A 20,382-nucleotide genomic window follows, 5' to 3' on the forward strand; every position below is an offset into this window, starting at 1 on the left:
ATTTGAAAGTCCATGGGTTTCCCCAAATACAATATCAGTTTTATCTGCTAAGAGAGGACTGAAATATAAATTTGAAGTGGTTTTCCCCACATGGATAGATGAGCAGAGACGTAGTTCTATTTCCTTTTTCGTTTTGTTTGTTATTCATCTTTTCATTATATTAAAGGAATAATAAATGTCAAAACAAGGTTATAAAGATTATTTTAACATTTTTATACTTAGTATACCCTTTTGACATAAAATAAGCAACACAATATAGTTGTTTTATGAAATAAGTACAATTGTTAGAATTACATGCTAGTTCTCAATGCCTTCCAGTTAGGTGATCCAGAAATGATACACTAGTTTAAATTTGAAGAATGACTCTAACCTCTTTCATAAATGTGAAGCCTACACCAAATTACTTTATGTTTCTTTTTCTCCCCACCACACCTCGTGCTTGCTTCATGGTCCACTGTATAAGTTTCCTATTGCTGCTACAACAAATCACCAAGAACTTGAATGGCTTAAAACTATGCTAATTTGTTACGTTATAGTTTTTGAGGTCAGAAATCCAAAATCAGTCTCTCTGAGCTAAAATCGAGGTGTTGGGAAGGTAGTGTTTATCCTGGAAGCTGTAGACGAATATATGCTTCCTTCCTAGCCTTTAATAATTTCTAGAGTCCACTGGCCTTCCTTGCCATTCGGCCCCTTCCTCTTTCTTCAAAGAACTCTTGTAATTACATTAGGTCACCCAGATTATCTAACATAATCTCCCTATTTTAAAGTCAGCTGATTAGCAAATTCTATCTGCAGTTAAATTCCTCTTTTTATGTAAAGTCACCTATTCGCAGGACCCAGGGTTTAGGATGTGGATATCATTTGGGTCCATTTTCTGCCCATCACTCCCACTTTCACTGATTTTTCTGAAGTCTTTTGACTTGTACTAAGGAATGAAAATCAGCATATACTGGACATTGAATACATTTTTCCTTAAGGTACCTGGTAACTTTTCTTTTTAATAATGTGCAGATAAGTAAGGTAAAATAAGTGAGTCAGGGATGGCAGAGAAAATGGGTTCACCTGGGTTTACCTGTATAGCAGAAGATTCTGGCTCACAAGTTAGGCTTCAACTCAGTTTAGTCATTAATTACTTAGGACACACTTCAGAGCCTTACTCCATTTGCCTGTCCTGATTCCTGTCAGACATTTTAATTCAACCCGACCTGGGAAAGCTGCTTAAGGACACAAACTTCCATTCCATAGACTGTATGCTTTTAAATGTATGTCGTTTCTCGAACAGATTTCACCAGGTGCAGTTCGGATGAAATGTCTAGGAAAAAAAAAAAAAAAGATAAAAAAAGAAATAAATCTGGAGTTTCGTTGGAGTGGATCCTAAAATGCACGTTTCATTTTCATTCATTTCAGTATGGAAGAACTGATTCCGGCGCTTGTGAGGCAGGCTTCTTTTCTGTCTGTGCTTCTAAGCTTCTGTGTATTTTAGGAGGCAGCTTTTAAAAGGTTATTTTTTGTCCTTGGTATTTATTTGTTCATTTTTTGTGTTTTAGTAGTTGGAAACCTGGGCAGTCCTATAGGAGTTCCACTTGGTTTTTCAGAATTGCTCTCTTGAACTGCTGCAGACTCACTCCAGCTGTGTAGTTTAAGACATGGGTTTATCGAACTGGTTCAGCTGCTTCTGGAACTCAGAGAGCAGCGTAGTCATGCAAAGCAACTGAACGGCAGGTGAACTGAGCTTTTGATGGTTATCACAATAGCAAAAAGAAAAAAAAAAAAAGAAGAAACCTTTGCTTGTATTCTGTGAGTGCTTTTGTATGATTAATCTACACTTGCCCAACGTAGCTTAATGCCTGACTTTGCAGCATGTAGATTTTTCGGTGCACTGGTAGGAACAAAGCAAGTGTTTAATAAATCTTTGTTGGATTGAATGTCATTGTGAAGATAGTCTTTTTCTCATTAGTTGCCTGTCAATATTCTCTTTTCCTAACTATAACTCCCTCTGCCCTCCTGTTTCTCTGTGCATGTAAACATAGAAACTTGCAAGGGAATATGTAGGATCTAAAATGAATTGGGGAGTGAAATCCAATCATGGCCCAGCGTGCTTTCACCATTCTTTTTCATACCAACCTTGCTAACCTCTGCTATTAGAATCATACATTTGAGAAATGAATGAGATCTCACAGCCTCCAGCACACAGTTAGAACTCAATTAATACTTTTATGTGGTTGAGTCAAAGAAGGAATCACAAAAGAGGTGGTTTCAGAGGATAGGGAAGATTTAGAGGCACATATCCTATGGTGCTGATATCCCAGAGAATGTCTTTATTTTTTTATAAAGATGTTAAACCCTAGGGAATCGCACCATCTTTGTAGTTTTCTTTAAGGTAATTGATGAAAATGTTTGATTATTATGCATATTTTTGTTCATGATCTTTGTTTGATGGGTAAATGCGTTCCAAGATGCATTAATATTTGCACACAGTGTACTAAGGAATTTCTTAATGGGTGGGCAACATCAACTTTAAAATCATCGACTTCAACCATTTATTCCCTGATCTAACACACCTGCCTTCTCACAGGTTCAGAGAAGTAAAGAATTGGAAAGAATGTTAAATATCATGGACTATAACTCCTTCATTTAAAAGTTGAGGAGCTAAAGCTGAAAGATTAATATTTTTCAGATTTCACACTTAATAGCAGACCAGTACTCTAGATTCCACAGTTCAGAGTTATTTCCAAAAGGGTCACAAAATATCAAAATACATTAATGAATGACAATTGAATATAAACTATTTATAAGTACTGTCATTGAAACGGGTATACTGGATAAACACATTATATATTATACATTACATATCCATTATTCTATATGGATATAATGTTTATAAGAACTTACACATACTAGTTGAACAATCCACAATAATGTTTAAAAATATTAATACAAAGGAAAAGTAGTATTTTTTCCATTTGATTTTTACAATTTCATATGGTTGAAAAAAATTTACACAACATTTCATGGAGTGTGAGAATTATAAGAAATTCAAATTTTTGTTTCTATAAAGTTTTATGGGAACATGCCCATACTCATTCCCTTATGTATCTTTGGTGACTGGTTTTCCTTTATCACAGCAGAGCTGAGTATTTGTGGCAGAGATCTATGTAACCTACAAAGCCTATGTGGGGACTGAGCCCCAGAAAGCAGTTTCCAGGCTCTCGGCCTCACATAGAAAGCTGCTGGCTCGGGTAGTAAATGGCCATCAACTGTGATTGGATGGCCATCAGCTGTGGTTAGTTGGCCGTCAGCTGTAACCAGTGAGCCATTGGCCACTAATATAACTGCTGTGCTATGCTAGCAGAAAATGGGGGCTAGCAAGAAGATGGTCGCTGAGCCTACAAGTGGCGCAGTGAAGGTAGTGAAATGTGGCTCCTGCTTCCTGTTTCTCCAACCCAGCCACCAGTGAGAATATAGTAGTATGACTCCCCTACCTATCGCTCCGTGGGTGTTCCTTTTGGGACTGGCCACATCCTGCATTCTTATGTGGGGAGCGGGAGCAGAGACCCCGCATGACTCCCCGCATGACAGCCTAAAATATCACCTTTCTGGCTCTTTACAGAAAGAGTTTTCCAATCCTGACTAAGTTTAATAGAATTTTGCAAAAAGAGCAGAAAATGGATCAAACAATTATGTCCACAATATAGAGAGCACAGAATTTGTGTTTTAGAGCAGAATACCTATTTTAAAATTTTTCAGAAAAAAAATGTTTGCATATATTTAATAAAAATTTTAAGCTTTGACTCTTCTTTTTTCCTGACATTGTGTATTAGGGGGAAAATAAGAAACCCATTTGTATTTTTTAGACTAGAGTAATTCTTGCAGTAGTTTAAATATTGAAAATCTTTATTATTTGCTCATTTGCAAAATCAGAATATTAACATGAACCATGTAGGGATGACATGAAGAGAAATGAAAACATAAGTAAAATGAACAGCACTTTCCTGGCACATAGTAGCTACTATTTTAATACTGTCATCGTTGTTCTTTTACAACATTTAATAGTTGTGATTTACTGGACTGAGAACTATAAAATATGACCTGCATTCTTAGTTTCTGAAGTACAAATATGGACAAATATGTCAAAATATAATTGCATACAAGTCAAAAGAAATAAATGCAGTTATTTAACTTCTCATTCCTCAAATGAGTGTTTTTGATTAATTAACCCAAATGTCTCAACATGTTTCCTTTTAATATCCTTTCATCTGCTATTGACTTGAAAGAAAGAAAGTCTGTTTGAAGTAGGAAGACAACCCTAAAAAGTTAAAAGACCTGATTAAAGTTTGTTTGAAGGTTCTGCCAGACATATTCCAACTAATGCACTATGGAATCCTAGATATGTTTGTTCAGTAGCCACTGACACCGGTTGAAAATGTTTGCAGAGTAATCAAGTACCGGTTCATTTGCAAGTGAAGAACTCACAGTCTTAGGTAGCTCCTCTTTAAAAATAAAATGCAACTCTCCTTATAGTACTGCAGTGTTCTGTACCATGACTGTTCTGGTGCTTTATGACTGACAAAGAAAGTCATTAGAAGTCTCTTTGATGGACATAACTAAGTGAATTGGAAAAAATAAAAAAGCCTTCTCAGCCCATTCAGAAATAATTGATGTGACCGAGACAGCTGTATGTAAGTTCCAGATAAGGAGATTTATGGAGAAATTACTGAAGCCAAAAAGAAAGGTGCAGCCTTCAAGTTCCCAATAAAGTTGTCTGTAAGACACTGAGCAGTAACTCAGTAGGGGAAGGAGATTTAACCGGAAGTTCTTTCCAGTGGCATCCTTAGGGTCCCATCCTCTTGCAAATAAAATCCCCAGAAAGGCAGTGTCGCTAGGTTATGAAAAATGGACTCCAAGGGGAAAGTTTCTGCACTCCTGCCCAGTGTTATGTTTTCTCTTTTACTGTAAGTATTGTGTATACTATGATATCCCCAAAGTTCAACTCTTTTCTTTTTCCTTTTTTAAAATTAGCCACTGCCCTATCAGAGAAAGCAATCCATTTTTATTGTAACTTAGAAGATTTTGCTAACCTAACCAAACATTTTAAAGTATATCTGATTATGGGACGTAGTATTTGCTTTTATGATGTGATGTTTACCTTTTAATCTAACAATTAATAATGGATAAAAATAAAGGTATATTCATATATTTTTGAATATACATCTGGTCTCTATTGCTTTTCTTAAAAACTATAAAGGGAATTAGTGACTTTTTTTAATAGGTAGAACTTGGAAATGTTATACATATTTGGCAATGATTGTATTCTGGAAACAGAATAGCATATTGATGTTAATTTCAAATTTAATCTCCTGACTGGTGAGGATTGTAAATAGTACATGTTATTATATCAGTACTTTTAAAAAAGAAAGGTGATTCTATGGTTCTCTAAAATTAATAAAAACAATTAAATGAATACTTGCAAGATAAAATAAAAAATGAGGCAGTTATCATAGTTGCAATTCAGTTGTACATCGGTTTTTTAGATATTATTTAAAAAAGCACGTTTTGGAAAACAGTTTTAGTCCTCTAATGAATTTGAAATGTGTGGATTTAACTTTCCATGAACCCTCTGAATAAGAGCAGGATGAGATCTGGCTGCTAGTCCATATGTGAATTGACCTCTAAATGTGTTATATTGACTAGATTTAGGTTTACTCTTTGGTAATTTACATTATCAATTATGGAGATGCAGTTTTACAAAAATAAATAAATAAATAAATAACAATCAAATGCTCACCATATTTGCCTTTCATGAATGCCTCGATATATTGTCATTAGAACACAAGCCTTATTTCGGAAATCCAGATATATTTTAATGCCCCTTCTCATCTAAGTGGGCTGCCTTTCTCCTGATCCCAAGTTCAGCAGGATACTGGATTTAGCATCTGTTCATTTTTTTTCTAGAAAAAAATAATAAAACATATTAATGAGAAAATTATTTTATTGACTATGTTACATTGTACACCCATGGGACACCTTAAAACATTGTTATTTGCTATGCTTGTGCTTTTAAGGCTATGAGTTTCATTTTTAGAAGGAAATTATTGCTATAATCACACGTCCTTCACCTTGGGCTCACCAGAATTTCCAATGAGGAGAGGATACAAATAGGCAGCCATCCTCAGGGCCACCCACAGCATGCGGGCAAGAATCGAAGGCAGAGGACCTCTCTATTAATACCTTAGCTCACTTCCCACGTGACCTCTAAATTTCTAGAAAATCAAATGAGTAGAATTATTTTAAGAATGGAGATGCTGGTTCCCAGTCTATGTGTAATTTAAAACAATGTCAACTATAATGCAGTTCCATCTGCTGGGGATTGGGATGCCAATGGTGGTACATCCAGTGCTCCAGGGATTGTATATTATCTGGAGTTACCTTTTAATATATTTGTAACAACCTCCAAAATATCTGGGCAGTCCCTATAGTAGAGTGTGTCTTGAAGTGAATGTCTCCATTGTATCATAATGGAGTCAAAAACTAGTTGATAAATGCCATTCTAAAATAATAGAATATAGAAATGTTCATGATTAAAAACTGATTAGATTCAAATGGTTTTTGAAAAATTTGTTAGTGTATGTATATATTTTTTTACAAACAACTTGCATTTAAAACAATAAAAACAACACATTGCTAGGAGAATTAGGTTTGAAATTTGATGTGATGTTTTAAAGTTCTGTCTAGAAGCATTGTGAATTACTGGGCCAGTAATGTATTTTTAATTTAAAAAAACAACAACAAAAAACCTAAAACATAATGGGAGATAGTTCTAGTTATATAGCTGTATAGCTATTGCCAGAGGTATAATACCTTTTACAGTACATGTCTTTGAGGGAGCTTAAGGCTTTTTTCTTTATAAACCATCTCATTATTTCTCAGTAAATTTAAGTTAGTAAGGGGCAAGTATTATTAGCTCTGTTTTACAGACCCTGAGCCTAATGTGTAAGAACCAAGGGTCAGCTAACTTGTCTGAGGTCAGTAGGGAATCAATAGGCTTGCTTGGAATAGAATCTTTTTCTTTTACTGTTATTTCTAATACACTATTTTTTTCTCATTAAATGTAATTGTGCACGTGAGTGCGTGCGCATGCACACACACACACACACACACACACACACCATTATGAGGTTCCTCAACATGTTTTACTTTTTACCTTGCCTTTGTAATTTTATTTTAATTTCTCTCTTAATTCTATTTAGTTTACTTATCTTCTCTAATTTCTTTCATTCCCCAACTACCTTATGTTATAAGACATTCCTTTTGGCTTGCATCTTCAAATATTAAAGCAAAATGTTTTCAACACAATGATGAAAGACAAAAACAAAAAAGAGAGAGAGATAAATAAATTAAATTCTTAACCCAGTCTTTTTCTTTTAACTGTGACTCTCCTTCTCTCATATGTCGTATTTCTCAAATTAGCGATCTATCCCCGCTTTCTCCATTTTTCCATATACTTCTTTTACTCCTTTGGTTTAATCTCCTAGAATTGTTCTCCAGCATTTAGAGATTTCGTAACCACAGTGACCTTCTTATTGATGAATCCAAAGGATATAAGGTAGAATGCAGTCTTTGTCACTTCTCAATGCCTTTGATCATATAGGATTTTCTTTCTTTCCAGGAATGATGGGTTTCCTTGGCTTCTGAGTTTCAAAAGTGACCTTTTTTTTTTTACCCACCCTCTTTTTCATCCTTTGCTGCTGGCCATAAATATGGAATCTATAATCAGCCTTCAAGTATATATTACCTATCAATCTTCATTTAGAGGTCTCAACCCACAAATCCTTCCTTTGTAATGCCTTCTCTCCGTTCCCAAGCAGGTTTTGTGTCATCCTTTTCATACTTTTATTTTATTGGAAACTTGCTCATATTATATTTTGTCTGTTTTTATATGGCTGTAAGATATTTAGTTTCTTAAATGTGTAGAATCATTGTTGGAACATCCTTGAACCCCATAGTGTTTACAAAACAAATGTGGGTATAGTGAAGTAATGACTGAATCCAATCAGTCACACAGGCCCGCTCCAATGGCCTTGCTGCCGATTCTCATTAGTATTTCTTCATAGGTCATCCCTTCTTAGCATAATCCTTAGGCTTCAACATTTCTTCTCCTTTTTAGTAAGGAATTGCCAGATCGTGTGTTCAGCTTTATCCTTTTAATTACTGTGTTTCTCTGAAAATAAGACCTAGCTGGACAATCATGACTAATGCATCTTTTGAAGCAAAAATTAATATAAGACCTGGTCTTATTTCACTATAAGACCAGGTATAATATACAATATAATATAATATAATATAACATAATGTAATATAATACCGGATCTTATATTAACTTTTCCTCCAAAAGACACATTAGAGCGGATTGTTCAGCTATGTCTTATTTTCGGAGAAACATGGTAGGTCATTCATTGGCCTAAATAAAGTCTTTGATTTCTTCTTCCTCCTGTATATAAGTTTCTCACATATCCCACTCCATTTTTTGGAATGATTTTCTTGGAGACCTCTCTTGCATTACTTATTCAATTTCTGAGCCTGTCTTCAAAGTTTCAAAGAGCTAGGCTGATACTCTTCTTAGCTCTTCTGCTTTTTCTTCTTTTAGAAAGACCAATGTGCTTTTCTAGGACATGACATCATTTATTACCGTAGACAGAAAAATACAAAGCTCAGCTACCCCAGGTCAGTAGATACCTTCATGTCTGCATTTTTGATTTTCAAAATGGAACCATGGTTCTAATGACTCTCCAGGGAAACTCTATGGACACTTAGGGGACCAGTTGGTTTCCTACAACAGTTTGGTGTTTTTGACCTCTTTCCAGATATTCTTTCAATTGTAGGGTTTCTCCTTCCTCTCTGTGCCTCTTCATCAACTGAGGGGATCTTATGAACTACTACTATCCACTGATTTCGTTGTGGGACTGATATTGGTAATATGTTTTTTCACAAGTGCTCTGGGCCGTTCTAAGGCACATCTAGGTTTAAGAATCACTACTTAAACTGCTCTACTTCAGAATATCAGTAAGTAACAAAGTGACAGTTACATGCATAACGTAAACTCATTCTCTCTGTCACAGTGTTGACACACTGCTTTACATTTCTGGTTTATTCAATATTTCTGGAATATATAAATAATATGAATTCTGCATCATAAGTTCTATTATGAAACCTGCCTTTTCAATAGACACAGCCTGGTGATGAAGGATTGCACATAAATGCTTGTCTATCTTTATCTCTCTCTCTCTCTCTCTCTCTCTCTCTCTATCATCTATATCTCTCCATCATCTATCTAAATTTGCATGTCTTATTTACTACTGAAACTAAAGCTCAACTCTTGCAGAATTCAGCCTTCAGGATTCTATACTAATTTGGTTCACATTACCAACTTAGAAAACTTTGACATAAGAATCTTATTTATTAAAAATGATCAAAATAAAGTTGAAAGGATAGTCATATAATGTTGGTATTATACTGTAAAATTCTAATGGCATATTTTAAAATGCAGATAGAAATGATAGATGGGATCTTTTGTGATCTAAAGTGTGATACTCTTTGTTTTCATTCATTTTTTCATTTTATTTTGAAAAAAAAAAAAAAAAAAAAAAAAAAAAAAAAAGAAGCATTCATGAATCCAAGTATATTTTAGTACACCTATTGGTATTTTAATTTTTTTTTTTTTTTTTTTTTTCTTCATTATTTAAATTTAATAAATAAATAAAAATAATTCAAAAAGATTAAAATATTTATAATAAAAATATAAAAAAAAAAAAAAAAAATATATATATATATATTTATTATATTTATTATTAAGAAAAAAAAAAAAAATTCATTTTTTCATTTTTTCATTTTTTAAATAGCCCATCCTCTAGCTCCTCTCCCCTCTCTTTTCTTTTGTGGTTTTAGCAGCATCATGATCATTATATTATTACTACCACCACCACCTCTTTTTTTTTCTTTTTATCAAAATAAAAAAAACACTGTGTCTGTCTCTTAATTTTTTATTTTTTTTTTTTTTTTTGTTTTGTATATATATATATTATTTTTTTTTATTTTTTTTTTTTTTTTTTTATTTTTTTTTTTTTTTTTTGATAGATGTGATTGATTGAGAGTTTGACTCTCCTCTCTCTCTCTCTCTCTCTCTCTCTCTCTCTCTCTCTCTCTCTCTCTCTCTCTCTCTCTCTCTCTCTCTCTCTCTCTCTCTCTCTCTCTCTCTGTCTCTCTCTCTCTCTCTCTCTATATATATATATATATATATATATATATATATATATACACACACATATATATATATATATATATACATACATATATATATATATATACATACATGTATATATATATATATATACACACATATATATATATATATGTGTGTGTGTGATATTTTAAACACATTGCTCTATCTTGAAGTGAAAATATGCCTCCATGACCCTTGGTGTTTTTTCTTAAATTCAACATTATCATTAAAATATCATTGTTCAGTAGTATTTACTGAGCATCTTCTGTATGCAGGACAATGTGGTTTTAAAAGACTGTCAATGGTCTTGTTTCCAAGGTGAGACTGAAGACATAAAATGAATCATATTTTGTAGTCATCTGGAATTGATAAATGGGGGGAAAAAGAAAATATACAAATGAAATAAAGCATGGCAAATACAAATTGATTTCTATATTTCTTTAGATATAAGGTAAATATCACAAACATACCACTGTAAAGAAAAATGAGAATTATTCATTAAATAAAGATGTGTCTATAGAGTTTATTGTCAGCAAATATGGGCCCATGACGTGTATGTTCTTTATACTAGAAATATTTTATAATCGTTTTAAAATATTGCAGTCCCAATTCAGCAAAACATTATAAAGAAGAGAATGTGCTTTAAATGATTTCACAATAAAATTCAGCAGTTCTTAAAGCATATACAATTAAACTTTTTAAGTTTATTTTCTATTCTCTGGTTAAGGAAACTTTTATCTATTATTTCAACACTACGCTTAAAATTTCAAGGTCAATAGGTAATATTTTTAATATGAATTAAGTAATATATCCCTATTTCCTAGCACTCTCAAAATTCCTAATTTTTAGCTGTACATTTAATAGTTCAAGTCAACTTCTTGGACACTCATTTTAAAACCATTATGTTATATGGAAAAGGTATTTAAAAATGAAGTCTTCTTATAATGGATTAGTTCAATATTTATTGCTTTCCCAAATCACTGATCCTTATTTTTATAGACAGTCTATTTATGAAAAGCATATTTGAAGTGAAGACTACAGAATAAATAAACGATTGAGTATGTGGAACTAACATAGATTTAGATGGGTGTTTTAGTGAAATTGCTGTTTTCTTATCTCTGTTCGAGAAAGGGACTTGTCAGTTTTTCCATAATAAAATCTAAGTTCTAGACACTGCCTCAGATAATACAGAATTAACCAAACAGATGTCCACATATTATATGTAAGCATTTTGTATTGCAGTAGTTGTCAATAGACCGTAATGTGTGTAATTTGTGTATTTTTAATAAGATCATTTATAATCTTATATCTTAGTGACATTCAGAATCTTTTCTTTTACAGCCATTTCGTAGAGTGACGTTTTCTGTTGTGAGTCAGCCTCAGGACCCACATCAGGGGTCACTGCAGAGTTGCTATGACAGCGGGCTGGAGGAGTCAGAAACACCAAGCAGTAAGAGTTCATCAGGGCCAAGACTGGGTGCCCTTCCACTCCCAGAGGACAACTATGAAAGGACCACGCCGGATGGCAGTGTTGGTGAGGCAGAGCATATGGAAAATGGTAGGGGCAAACACAACATCCACACACATAATCACGCTAGTGAGCCCTAATATAGTAGACTCGTGAAGGTCAGTCTAAAACCAAAGTAAAATAGCTGACACTAAAACTATTTTATTTGAAATAATAAATATTTGCTAAAGTACAGAAAGGCCAAATAAAGGAACATAACTGTATAGATAAAATTCATCAAACTTGCACCATCATTTTAAAACAGCCTGTCAAACCCAAACACATTTACAAATAAGAGTAGTACCTGTTATGAAACAAACTAAATGAGTGCATAATACCTAAACAATAGCAGCTCAAGAAAGGTCTTGTGTTATTGTTTTCTTCTGTTCATTTTTGTCATGCAACTATTTCTTCAATTGCAACTGTCCAGCCTTAGTGAAAGGAAATGACAATAAGCACACTTTGCTCGACTCTTCTTAGTATTTAGAAAAGCATTTTTCAAACCTTTCCTTTCAAGTGATAGCTGAAATGGAGTCAGAGAAGGAGAGCATTATTATCTGGTTCTCGAAAAGATATTGTAAATGGTGTTAGAACTCCCCCCTTGCTTAAGTGTAAGGTTTTTCTCATTTTTGTGTAAGGGAACCGGATGAAAGCAAATGATAGTAGTTCATATTCTTATCCTGTTGTGAGATGATTCTGATAATTATCTCAATTGGCCTTCTATACATTTTCGTTTAAGTTATAAAAGTAGATTGCAAATGGTACTTACAAACTTTACACATTTGTTTATGTTCCCAAAGACAATTAGGTGATTTTTTCTTTTTTTTTTTTCAAGTTATAAGTAAATGCCGGAGGAATGAGTTTGTATCTAATAATGGAATGGTGAAGTCCTTATTAAGTTTGTTGTTTTTTCAAATATAAATAGAGATTAAATGTAGGAGAAGGAAGGGGAATTACGCACATTTTATCTCCAGTGATAACTCAAAATACGTGTCTTTCACCATCCCATCCCCTAAGTGAAATAAGACATTCTAACTTTTTGTAACGTATCAGTTTCTTTAGTGATGATATGCAAATAGAGCATATTAATGCAGGAGAAACTGTTTTTTTTCCCCTGAAAATTTTCCTATAAATATTAAAATTTACCTATGAATATTCAATATTAGAGAGTAGTATATCATAAGTGACCCCAAATGAAATTATTGCTAAACTAAACAATGTTACATAATCATTTTCCATATTGTTGTCTGGGTGATCGGGGTCTGCTGATTGACAGTCCCTCTTGAATAATTATCCAGAGTTTAAATGGCATTTTGCCTTATGGCTATAAAGGCATGCTTATCTGTGTGTATGGCAGTGTGTGCTTATGTGGATGGGAGTTTGATATGGCTTTTAAGAATTAACTTTAGTATTTTTTAAATAAGTGAAAGATTTGATATGAATTGCAATGCTGATGAATATATATTTAGGGCAAATATGTTTGAAATGCTTGGCACAAAAGTAAAAATTACATTTAAAATACTGTAATATTTTATAAGCACACATGCATACATACACACACACCTAGGAAGGCAGGATTAACTTAAGGGCATTACTGTATTTGTGATTACCTTTTGATGATATCATATAATTTTAACTGTGTTTTTAAAATACTTGTCACACTATAAATATCATAATGTATAATTAATTTTTGGACGTCAGCTGTATTAACAGAAAAAAAAACTTTGTATTATTGACATTATAATTACATTTTAATGTTTTTATTTCAGTTTAAGGGGATTCATTGCCTTTAAAATAAGAAAGAAATGATAAATAATAAGCATAATTATATATGACAATCACTTACTTCTGGTTACTTTTTAGGGAACATATATGTCATGGAAAACTGAACAGATGAGCTTGTTAAGAGACAAAAAAGTTTACTAAGAAACATTTCCCAAAGAAGGCTTTTAGTTATTTATTATAAGCATGTTTTGAGTTTTGGCAGCAGTGAAGACCGTCATAATATAACTGATTTTTTTTCTGATTTCATAGTGTGACTGACACTTGAAATTCAGAGTTTATATAACCATTTCTCATCTGCTATCTGTGACTCATGTTAGCCCTGATCTATAGGTGATAACAGAAGGAGATGTGATTCACTTTGGGTGATCCAAATGTAGCAGTTGACATTTGAAGAAGAGTTTGGTTGGGTTCAAGTTTTCACATTAATATCTAGTTGTAAAGTCCAGTCGTATTGCTTGAATTCTGGTAATTTCATTTTCAATATTAATGGGTCATTCTGACATAAATAGAATTGGAATTGAAACCTGTCAAGTATTCATTTGTCACATTTAATTGGAATCCAGGTAATCGGCAGTGTTTTGCTTGGTTAGGTTTTAATCAGGATTTGTATTGAATTTTCCATGAAAATACCATTTTGGATGCTGTCCTAGTTCCTAATTATTATTACCTCAAATATTTTCCCTGAATTTTAACCTGTGTGAAATAATGTAGTCATAACTCTTTTTTGGATTAACTTTCATTGTAAAATTTAGAAGATAATTTTCAGTGTAATAATACATAACACTCTAATGTCATAATACAAACTGGGTATAAGTTGGCACAGTGAATGATAAAAATAAATTGTCACAGATGCTGTATTAAGGACATAACTAAACACAGGAAAATTTAAGTTAATAGGCAGTGGAATGCCTTTATGTTTTACAAAAGCCTTTATCTCTCTTATATACTTTAGCATGATAAACAAAAGTTCATTAGGAGGATCTGTGGGTTATTTATTTTCATAACAAACTTTACCTTATATTCTAACCCACATTCTTGACAGATGACAGGTAAGGTTTTATTCTCTTATTAGCTTAGGAAAAAAATACAAAGTAAGAATAACAATAAATATAATTTCTTAAAACCTGAGTCTAATAATTAGAATAAGACCCACCATTTTGATGACTCCAAATCTGGGGTATGTACATTTCATGAGTTTCTGGAAAGAAATAATGGTAAATATACCATTAAAAATATTTTAAGAAAACCCTTATGAATTATACATTTAGTCATGAAAACGATCACTAATCTAGTTCTCTTTCCTTTAATTAAGTGTTATCAATATTGTGATTATTTCATGTTGATCCTTTGATTAAGACTGGGGAAATGGTTGTTTATTACAATACATTTAATGGAATGAAATATTTTAAAATACAGGGTTCATGATGGGAAGTTGAATAATGATAAAAAATTTGATAATGAAAAATGTTGGAAAACTTTGAAATCTACTGTAATGAATTGATAATTCAAGTGAAAATCAAACATTAGGCTTAGAAACACCATCAAATTGAGGGCTGTGCAAGAGCTTGCGCTCCTCTTAATTATGCAGGAATCTTCATATTTTCTCTTGGAGTGGTATTTAACACTTTCTTTAGGTCTATTGTCAGTAATTATCTTGGCCCCTGCCATCACACCATGGTCTATTTACTTTTCCCAAAGTCCCTGCTGAATCCTATTTGCAATATAGGACAATCCTGGCTTGTCTTTGCTATGTATCTCTTGATCAGATATAATGTTTAATAGCTCAAATATGAAAAATGCCCCACTTGACCTCTAATCTCGATTTTGCTATTAGAATGGGTAGGTCACTTACTCCTTCTGAGTCTGCTTCTGATCGTCTGTAAGGCAATTAACTAAATTAACTCTAGAACCAGATTCAACAATCTGTGATTCTCTCTTTACATCCAATTTTTCTTATATATTTTTTTACTCTCCAGAACAGAAAAAGACCTTTGGGTCTCTTTGTGAGATGGTGAGTGAATTTGCTAACATATGTTAATATGGGCAGAGCAGAAGGAATTCTGGGGCCTTCCTTGCAATCCACATACCATACATGCATTCTAATAGTAGATTGTTCATGTATTACATAAATCAAAGAAGTGGACTTAGTACAATGGTGTGATTTCTAGCCAGATGGGGGGAAAGGTTGGCACCACAGAGGCCACTGGAGGAGACAGTTTTGGAATCTCTCTCACATCACACTATACAAGTCATCTATAGATGTGATCTGGCCATGGGTACAATGCCCTTCATAAACATTAATTATGATTAAGTGATCTCACAATAGAATAAGCACATTTACTTTTTTGCTTGACAATATAAACTTTGGTCAGATTAGCAGTGAACAACAAGTAGAAAACTATGTATTTTCTCTAGGTAAACTTGCAAATAGTATAACATAGAAATAAATTAAAATAGGAAAATAGAAATTGTTCCATAACACACATTTTAAAAAGTTTAATGAGGTCAGAAATTTGGCTACTCTAAATGCCTAAATAATTTTGTGCCTTTTGATTCTCTCTCATAATGAAAAGAATTTTGATTTGTATGCATTAATATTTTTTAATTTCCTGCTTCCAAACTTTCTTACTTTTCCAGACTTCTATAAGCTAGAGTTCATTGTTGTTTTATTCATTCTCCTGACTCCACATGCTTTCAAAAGTGTTTAAATCACTTGTCCTTAAAGGTTGAAACATGGTACAGTCCACCGCGAACCCATTTTGTATCTGCCATGGAGTTTTCACATTGTTTTCAGAAATAAATGACTGTCTATTTGAAATATTATTTGAAAGTGAACCGCCATTTTTTTATGACTAAAGGTAATGAGAATGGAGACTAAACTCATATCTTTGTGTGAGATTAAAGGACTCTGTCTGTCACTACTTCTCTCCCGCCTAACCAGTTTTCAGCAGTCAGCTGTAAGGTACTGTCGTCTCATCACTGTTTGCCTTGTGCTGTTTTCATTTAGATTTAATTATGCATCAAGGCTGCCTCTTCCATCTTTCCAAAGATGCTCATACACTTGTTAATGGCATAAGCCTAATACCTCAAACAAATGGCCTGCACATTTTTTTCTGTAGGAAGAGACTAACGTTCCTTGCAAAGGATTCATTTTCACAGTTCCGCGCTTCATGTTTCTCTAGTTGCCAGTTTCTGATTGAGGCTGTGTTTTCTACTTTTCCAGCCATCTGTGAAATGGCTCTATACCCCCCAAGTATTCCCAAGAAGTCCCCATGTCCCCACTTCAGGAAATCCCCATTCGCTGCTACTTCTTCATAATGATTGGAGAGAAAAAGTAATTAGAGATTGTCGCTGAGCAGGGTTTCAGTCAGTCCAAATGTGTGCTACAGCAGCTTTCCAGTAAAATGAGCAGAATGATCTAAAAGAATGTACAGAAGATATTGTCCTGGAGAAGAGGCCAGATTGTGGATAGAGTATAGTGGTTTAAGAAAACAGGCTTTGAAATCTAATGACATCAGTTTGAATCCCAGTTTCTCCTCTTATTAGGGGTGTAATTTTCTGATCTCTTTAACCCCACTTTCTTCAATAATAAATCACGGGATTGTGGAAGAAACAAAATAAGATAATAGCCCCTGATAATTTATAAATAAAAAATAAGAGCCATAATAATTTTATTATATTAATTGGTGATAAATTTACTACTATTATTTAAGTAATAATGACAAATAATCGTGATTATTATTAACTAGGTAGATCTGACATAACACAATGGCTTAACTGTAGAAGTGTCATAAAATGTTTAGTCTCACAACGATAGCATCCTAAAATTACTGGTACCAGTGATATTCTGACCTTGAATACTTTCCAGTGAATTTCTCAGTTTTGTGGTGTACCAGAGAGTGACGCCCAGGAGCAGTGATCTTTAAACCTATCTAGGATCTAAAACGAGGGGAAGGAAGGATTCTATCCTCTGGCCTCAAATCAATCCAACTCTCTGTGCCTTTTGTTTCATTCAAAGCGGGGAGAAGCCATTATTATCCTCCTACATTCTCTACTCTCTCTTTTTAAATTTTTTTTTTTTTTTTTTTACATTTTATATTCAGTGTTCCAGTTGAATGAGTATTCTTCAGGTGTATATTTCCCTTTGAACTGCTGCAAAATATTCACATCGACAGGGAAGGGAAGGTGAAAAAAGTGTCCAATTAGTATGCTTACTGAACTCATAGCCCTTTCTTTTGAAATCTCAGTATTAATAATTAACACTAGTAAAACATATGGTCATGTTACCCTTTTTATTCTAATTTGGTCCTTTAAAACTAGATCACTCTGCTGAACCCTTCTGACATTTGAGGACACAATGAGCTCTCATCAAATCTCAGAGTGATTTTGGAGGTCAGTTAGTAGGTTTGTTGCTTCCAGACTTTCAAAGCATTTGCATATCTGAATTTTAACAAACTTGATAGCCAATGTATTTTATGTTTTGTTCCTTGTTTGGTTAAGGTATTATCCTTATATTTCCTGCATTTTTTTTTTCCTACAGACTGTATGTACTTCTGTTCGTCCTCAGATTTTTTTCCCTAGAGTTGTGTGTAAAAAAGTTGATGTCGTGAAAACAGAACACTCTTAAGAATCTTCTAGGTGCTAAAGAAACTGTGGAACTTGGCTCTTAAAGTGTAGTTAGCACTCATCCTCAGAGGTTAGTCCACTTATCGAGAAACTGTTTTATCTCACTATTCCTCTTTTAGGGTAAAACATTCTCAATTGTTACCTCTTCTATTGCAAGTATTATTTATTTATTTATTTATTTATTTATTTATTTATTTATTTATTTATTTATTTATTGCTAAGAAAATCATTCTCTTCTTTAGTAAAGCAAAGCAGAATACTATCCTTCCTGTATCTTGCTTAAAAGAGTAATTATATAACGACAAAGCTGACATTATTTAATTTGATTCAACAAGCGTGCACTGAAAATAAAATATGACCAAGGCTTGGAGGAAGCTGAAGTGAATGAGAAAGAATTTCTGCCTTCATGGTGGAAGTCCTTACGTTGGAAAGAGACAGCCTTGATTCTGGTGAATTTACTGTAATGTGAAAAAGAGGAAGCTCATTAGAGAAGTTCAGAATGTATGAAGTACAGAGAAGGGAGAGGAAAATGACATAGATGAAACAATTATAAATGCACTCATTGAAATTTTATATTTCATATAAATAACTTCTTGGGCTGGAAGAAGGCCTTGGATTTTTATCTCTATTGTATCCTCTCTTTTTACCAACCATCATCTACATAGTTTCAAAATAATTATTAAATTGGCCTGCAGGCTTCATTTTAAGCTAAAGTCAAATGACTTGTTTTCTTTTTTCTAATCGTTTTTATTTTCTATCCATGCCTTCCTTCCTTTTTTATGCTCAACCAAATTAGTTCCAAAAAACGAATTTATCATCGATGAAATTGGCAGCAGATACTAATTTCATCTGTTCCAGGTCTAAACTACAAAACAGATTAATTTTATGTCTCTGTTCTCTCTTTGCTTATAAATATGAACAATTACTTAAAATATCTGTGCTTTAAATAAGACCTTTCAAACTTAATAAGAGCCTGTGAATAATCTTTTGAAGTTATTGTTACTTCTTTCCAGAAGACCAATTGTATTACTCCAATTAAATAGATTTATTAGATTACAGTAGATTAGATTAGATTGGGTTATTTTTTGGGGAAAAAATGTATTCCTTGCGTTGTGGTTATAAATTATTTTTGTAACTGCTATCCCAAGATTCAAGTTAAGTTTATGGGTATTTGTCTTTATGTCACATCCCCTTTCAATCTGAAATATAGACAATAACTTGCCTTGTTTTTAAATCTTGTTTCTGCTAAAGTTTACTTAATTTATGCAGGTAGATTTTTTTTCGACATCACTCATTATCTTGTATACCTTCTCATTGTATTCAGAAAGTATAATAAGAAGTTTATTACAAAATGAGAAAATACTTGAAACACATGAAAATGTAAATACCTCCTAAAAAACAGATTTTCACCTGCTAAAATACAATAATCCCCAAATAAACTAATTTTTGAAACTAATTGTGTATGTTCAGATGAAATCTGTGACGAGTGCTATAAACAGTTTTGGTAATAAGAAGATAGAACAGTGTCCTGCTGTTTAAAAACCATCTACTCATTCATTTCTATTGTAAAATACATCTTCCAGGACTTTATATCTGCTCTGAAATGCTCACCATATTACATCGATGAGGTAATTGGGGTCCCACATGTGTCTAAGAGCGGTACACTTCTCTGACGTTGCATACCTATGAGCCACAGTGGACTTTACTGAATTATGCACATTGTTTCTATTCAGTGTGAGGCTGCATTTCATTGACCCAGCATTTGTAGCAAAAGGTCATGGCAGCCATATATGACATTTTATACAATGAACAGAGAGTTTGAACTAGTATGAGAATTCATTAAGTTCAATAACCATTTTTTGAGCATTTACTCTATGCAAAAATCCATGAAGGATTCAGAGGTGATTGAGACATGATCTCTGTCTTGAGCCTTTATATATTGTGATGGAGAATGAGACGTACTGAATTAAATGTTCAAAAGTAAAGGCAGGAGAGGCCCAACAGAGGTTAAATACTGCTAGAGTCAGAGGAGAATATGAGTTGGGGATATGACAAATTGTAGCCAAGCCTTGAAAGATGGGTAAGTAGAGATTTGATAAGCAGAAATATGAATAAGATTATGGAGAATAGTGAATGATACCAAGAATACCAACCAGAGAGGGTGTGGAAAAAGTGGTGCTATTTGCCA

At 33.2% G+C, this 20,382-nt stretch overlaps 1 protein-coding gene across 12 annotated transcripts in view; it reads left to right on the plus strand.

The window, feature by feature from the left end:
• PCDH7 (protocadherin 7) overlaps nt 1–20,382 on the plus strand; it is a 402,683-nt gene that overhangs the window by 174,777 nt on the left and 207,524 nt on the right. For 4 of the 12 annotated variants that reach the window (XM_074322169.1, XM_074322177.1, XM_074322180.1 and 1 more), the window contains one exon: nt 11,618–11,726. The exons of 1 other annotated variant lie outside the window; for it this stretch is intronic. In XM_074322169.1, the coding sequence (XP_074178270.1) occupies nt 11,618–11,726 (109 nt within the window). Of the gene's footprint in view, nt 1–11,617; nt 11,835–20,382 lie in introns of all 12 variants that reach the window. 7 more of the 12 variants (XM_019733855.2, XM_019733859.2, XM_074322191.1 and 4 more) reach the window with 2 other exon arrangements.

Source organism: Rhinolophus sinicus, linkage group LG02 (genome assembly GCF_036562045.2).
Source record: "Rhinolophus sinicus isolate RSC01 linkage group LG02, ASM3656204v1, whole genome shotgun sequence".
In the NCBI taxonomy this organism is placed as follows: Eukaryota; Metazoa; Chordata; class Mammalia; order Chiroptera; family Rhinolophidae; genus Rhinolophus; species Rhinolophus sinicus.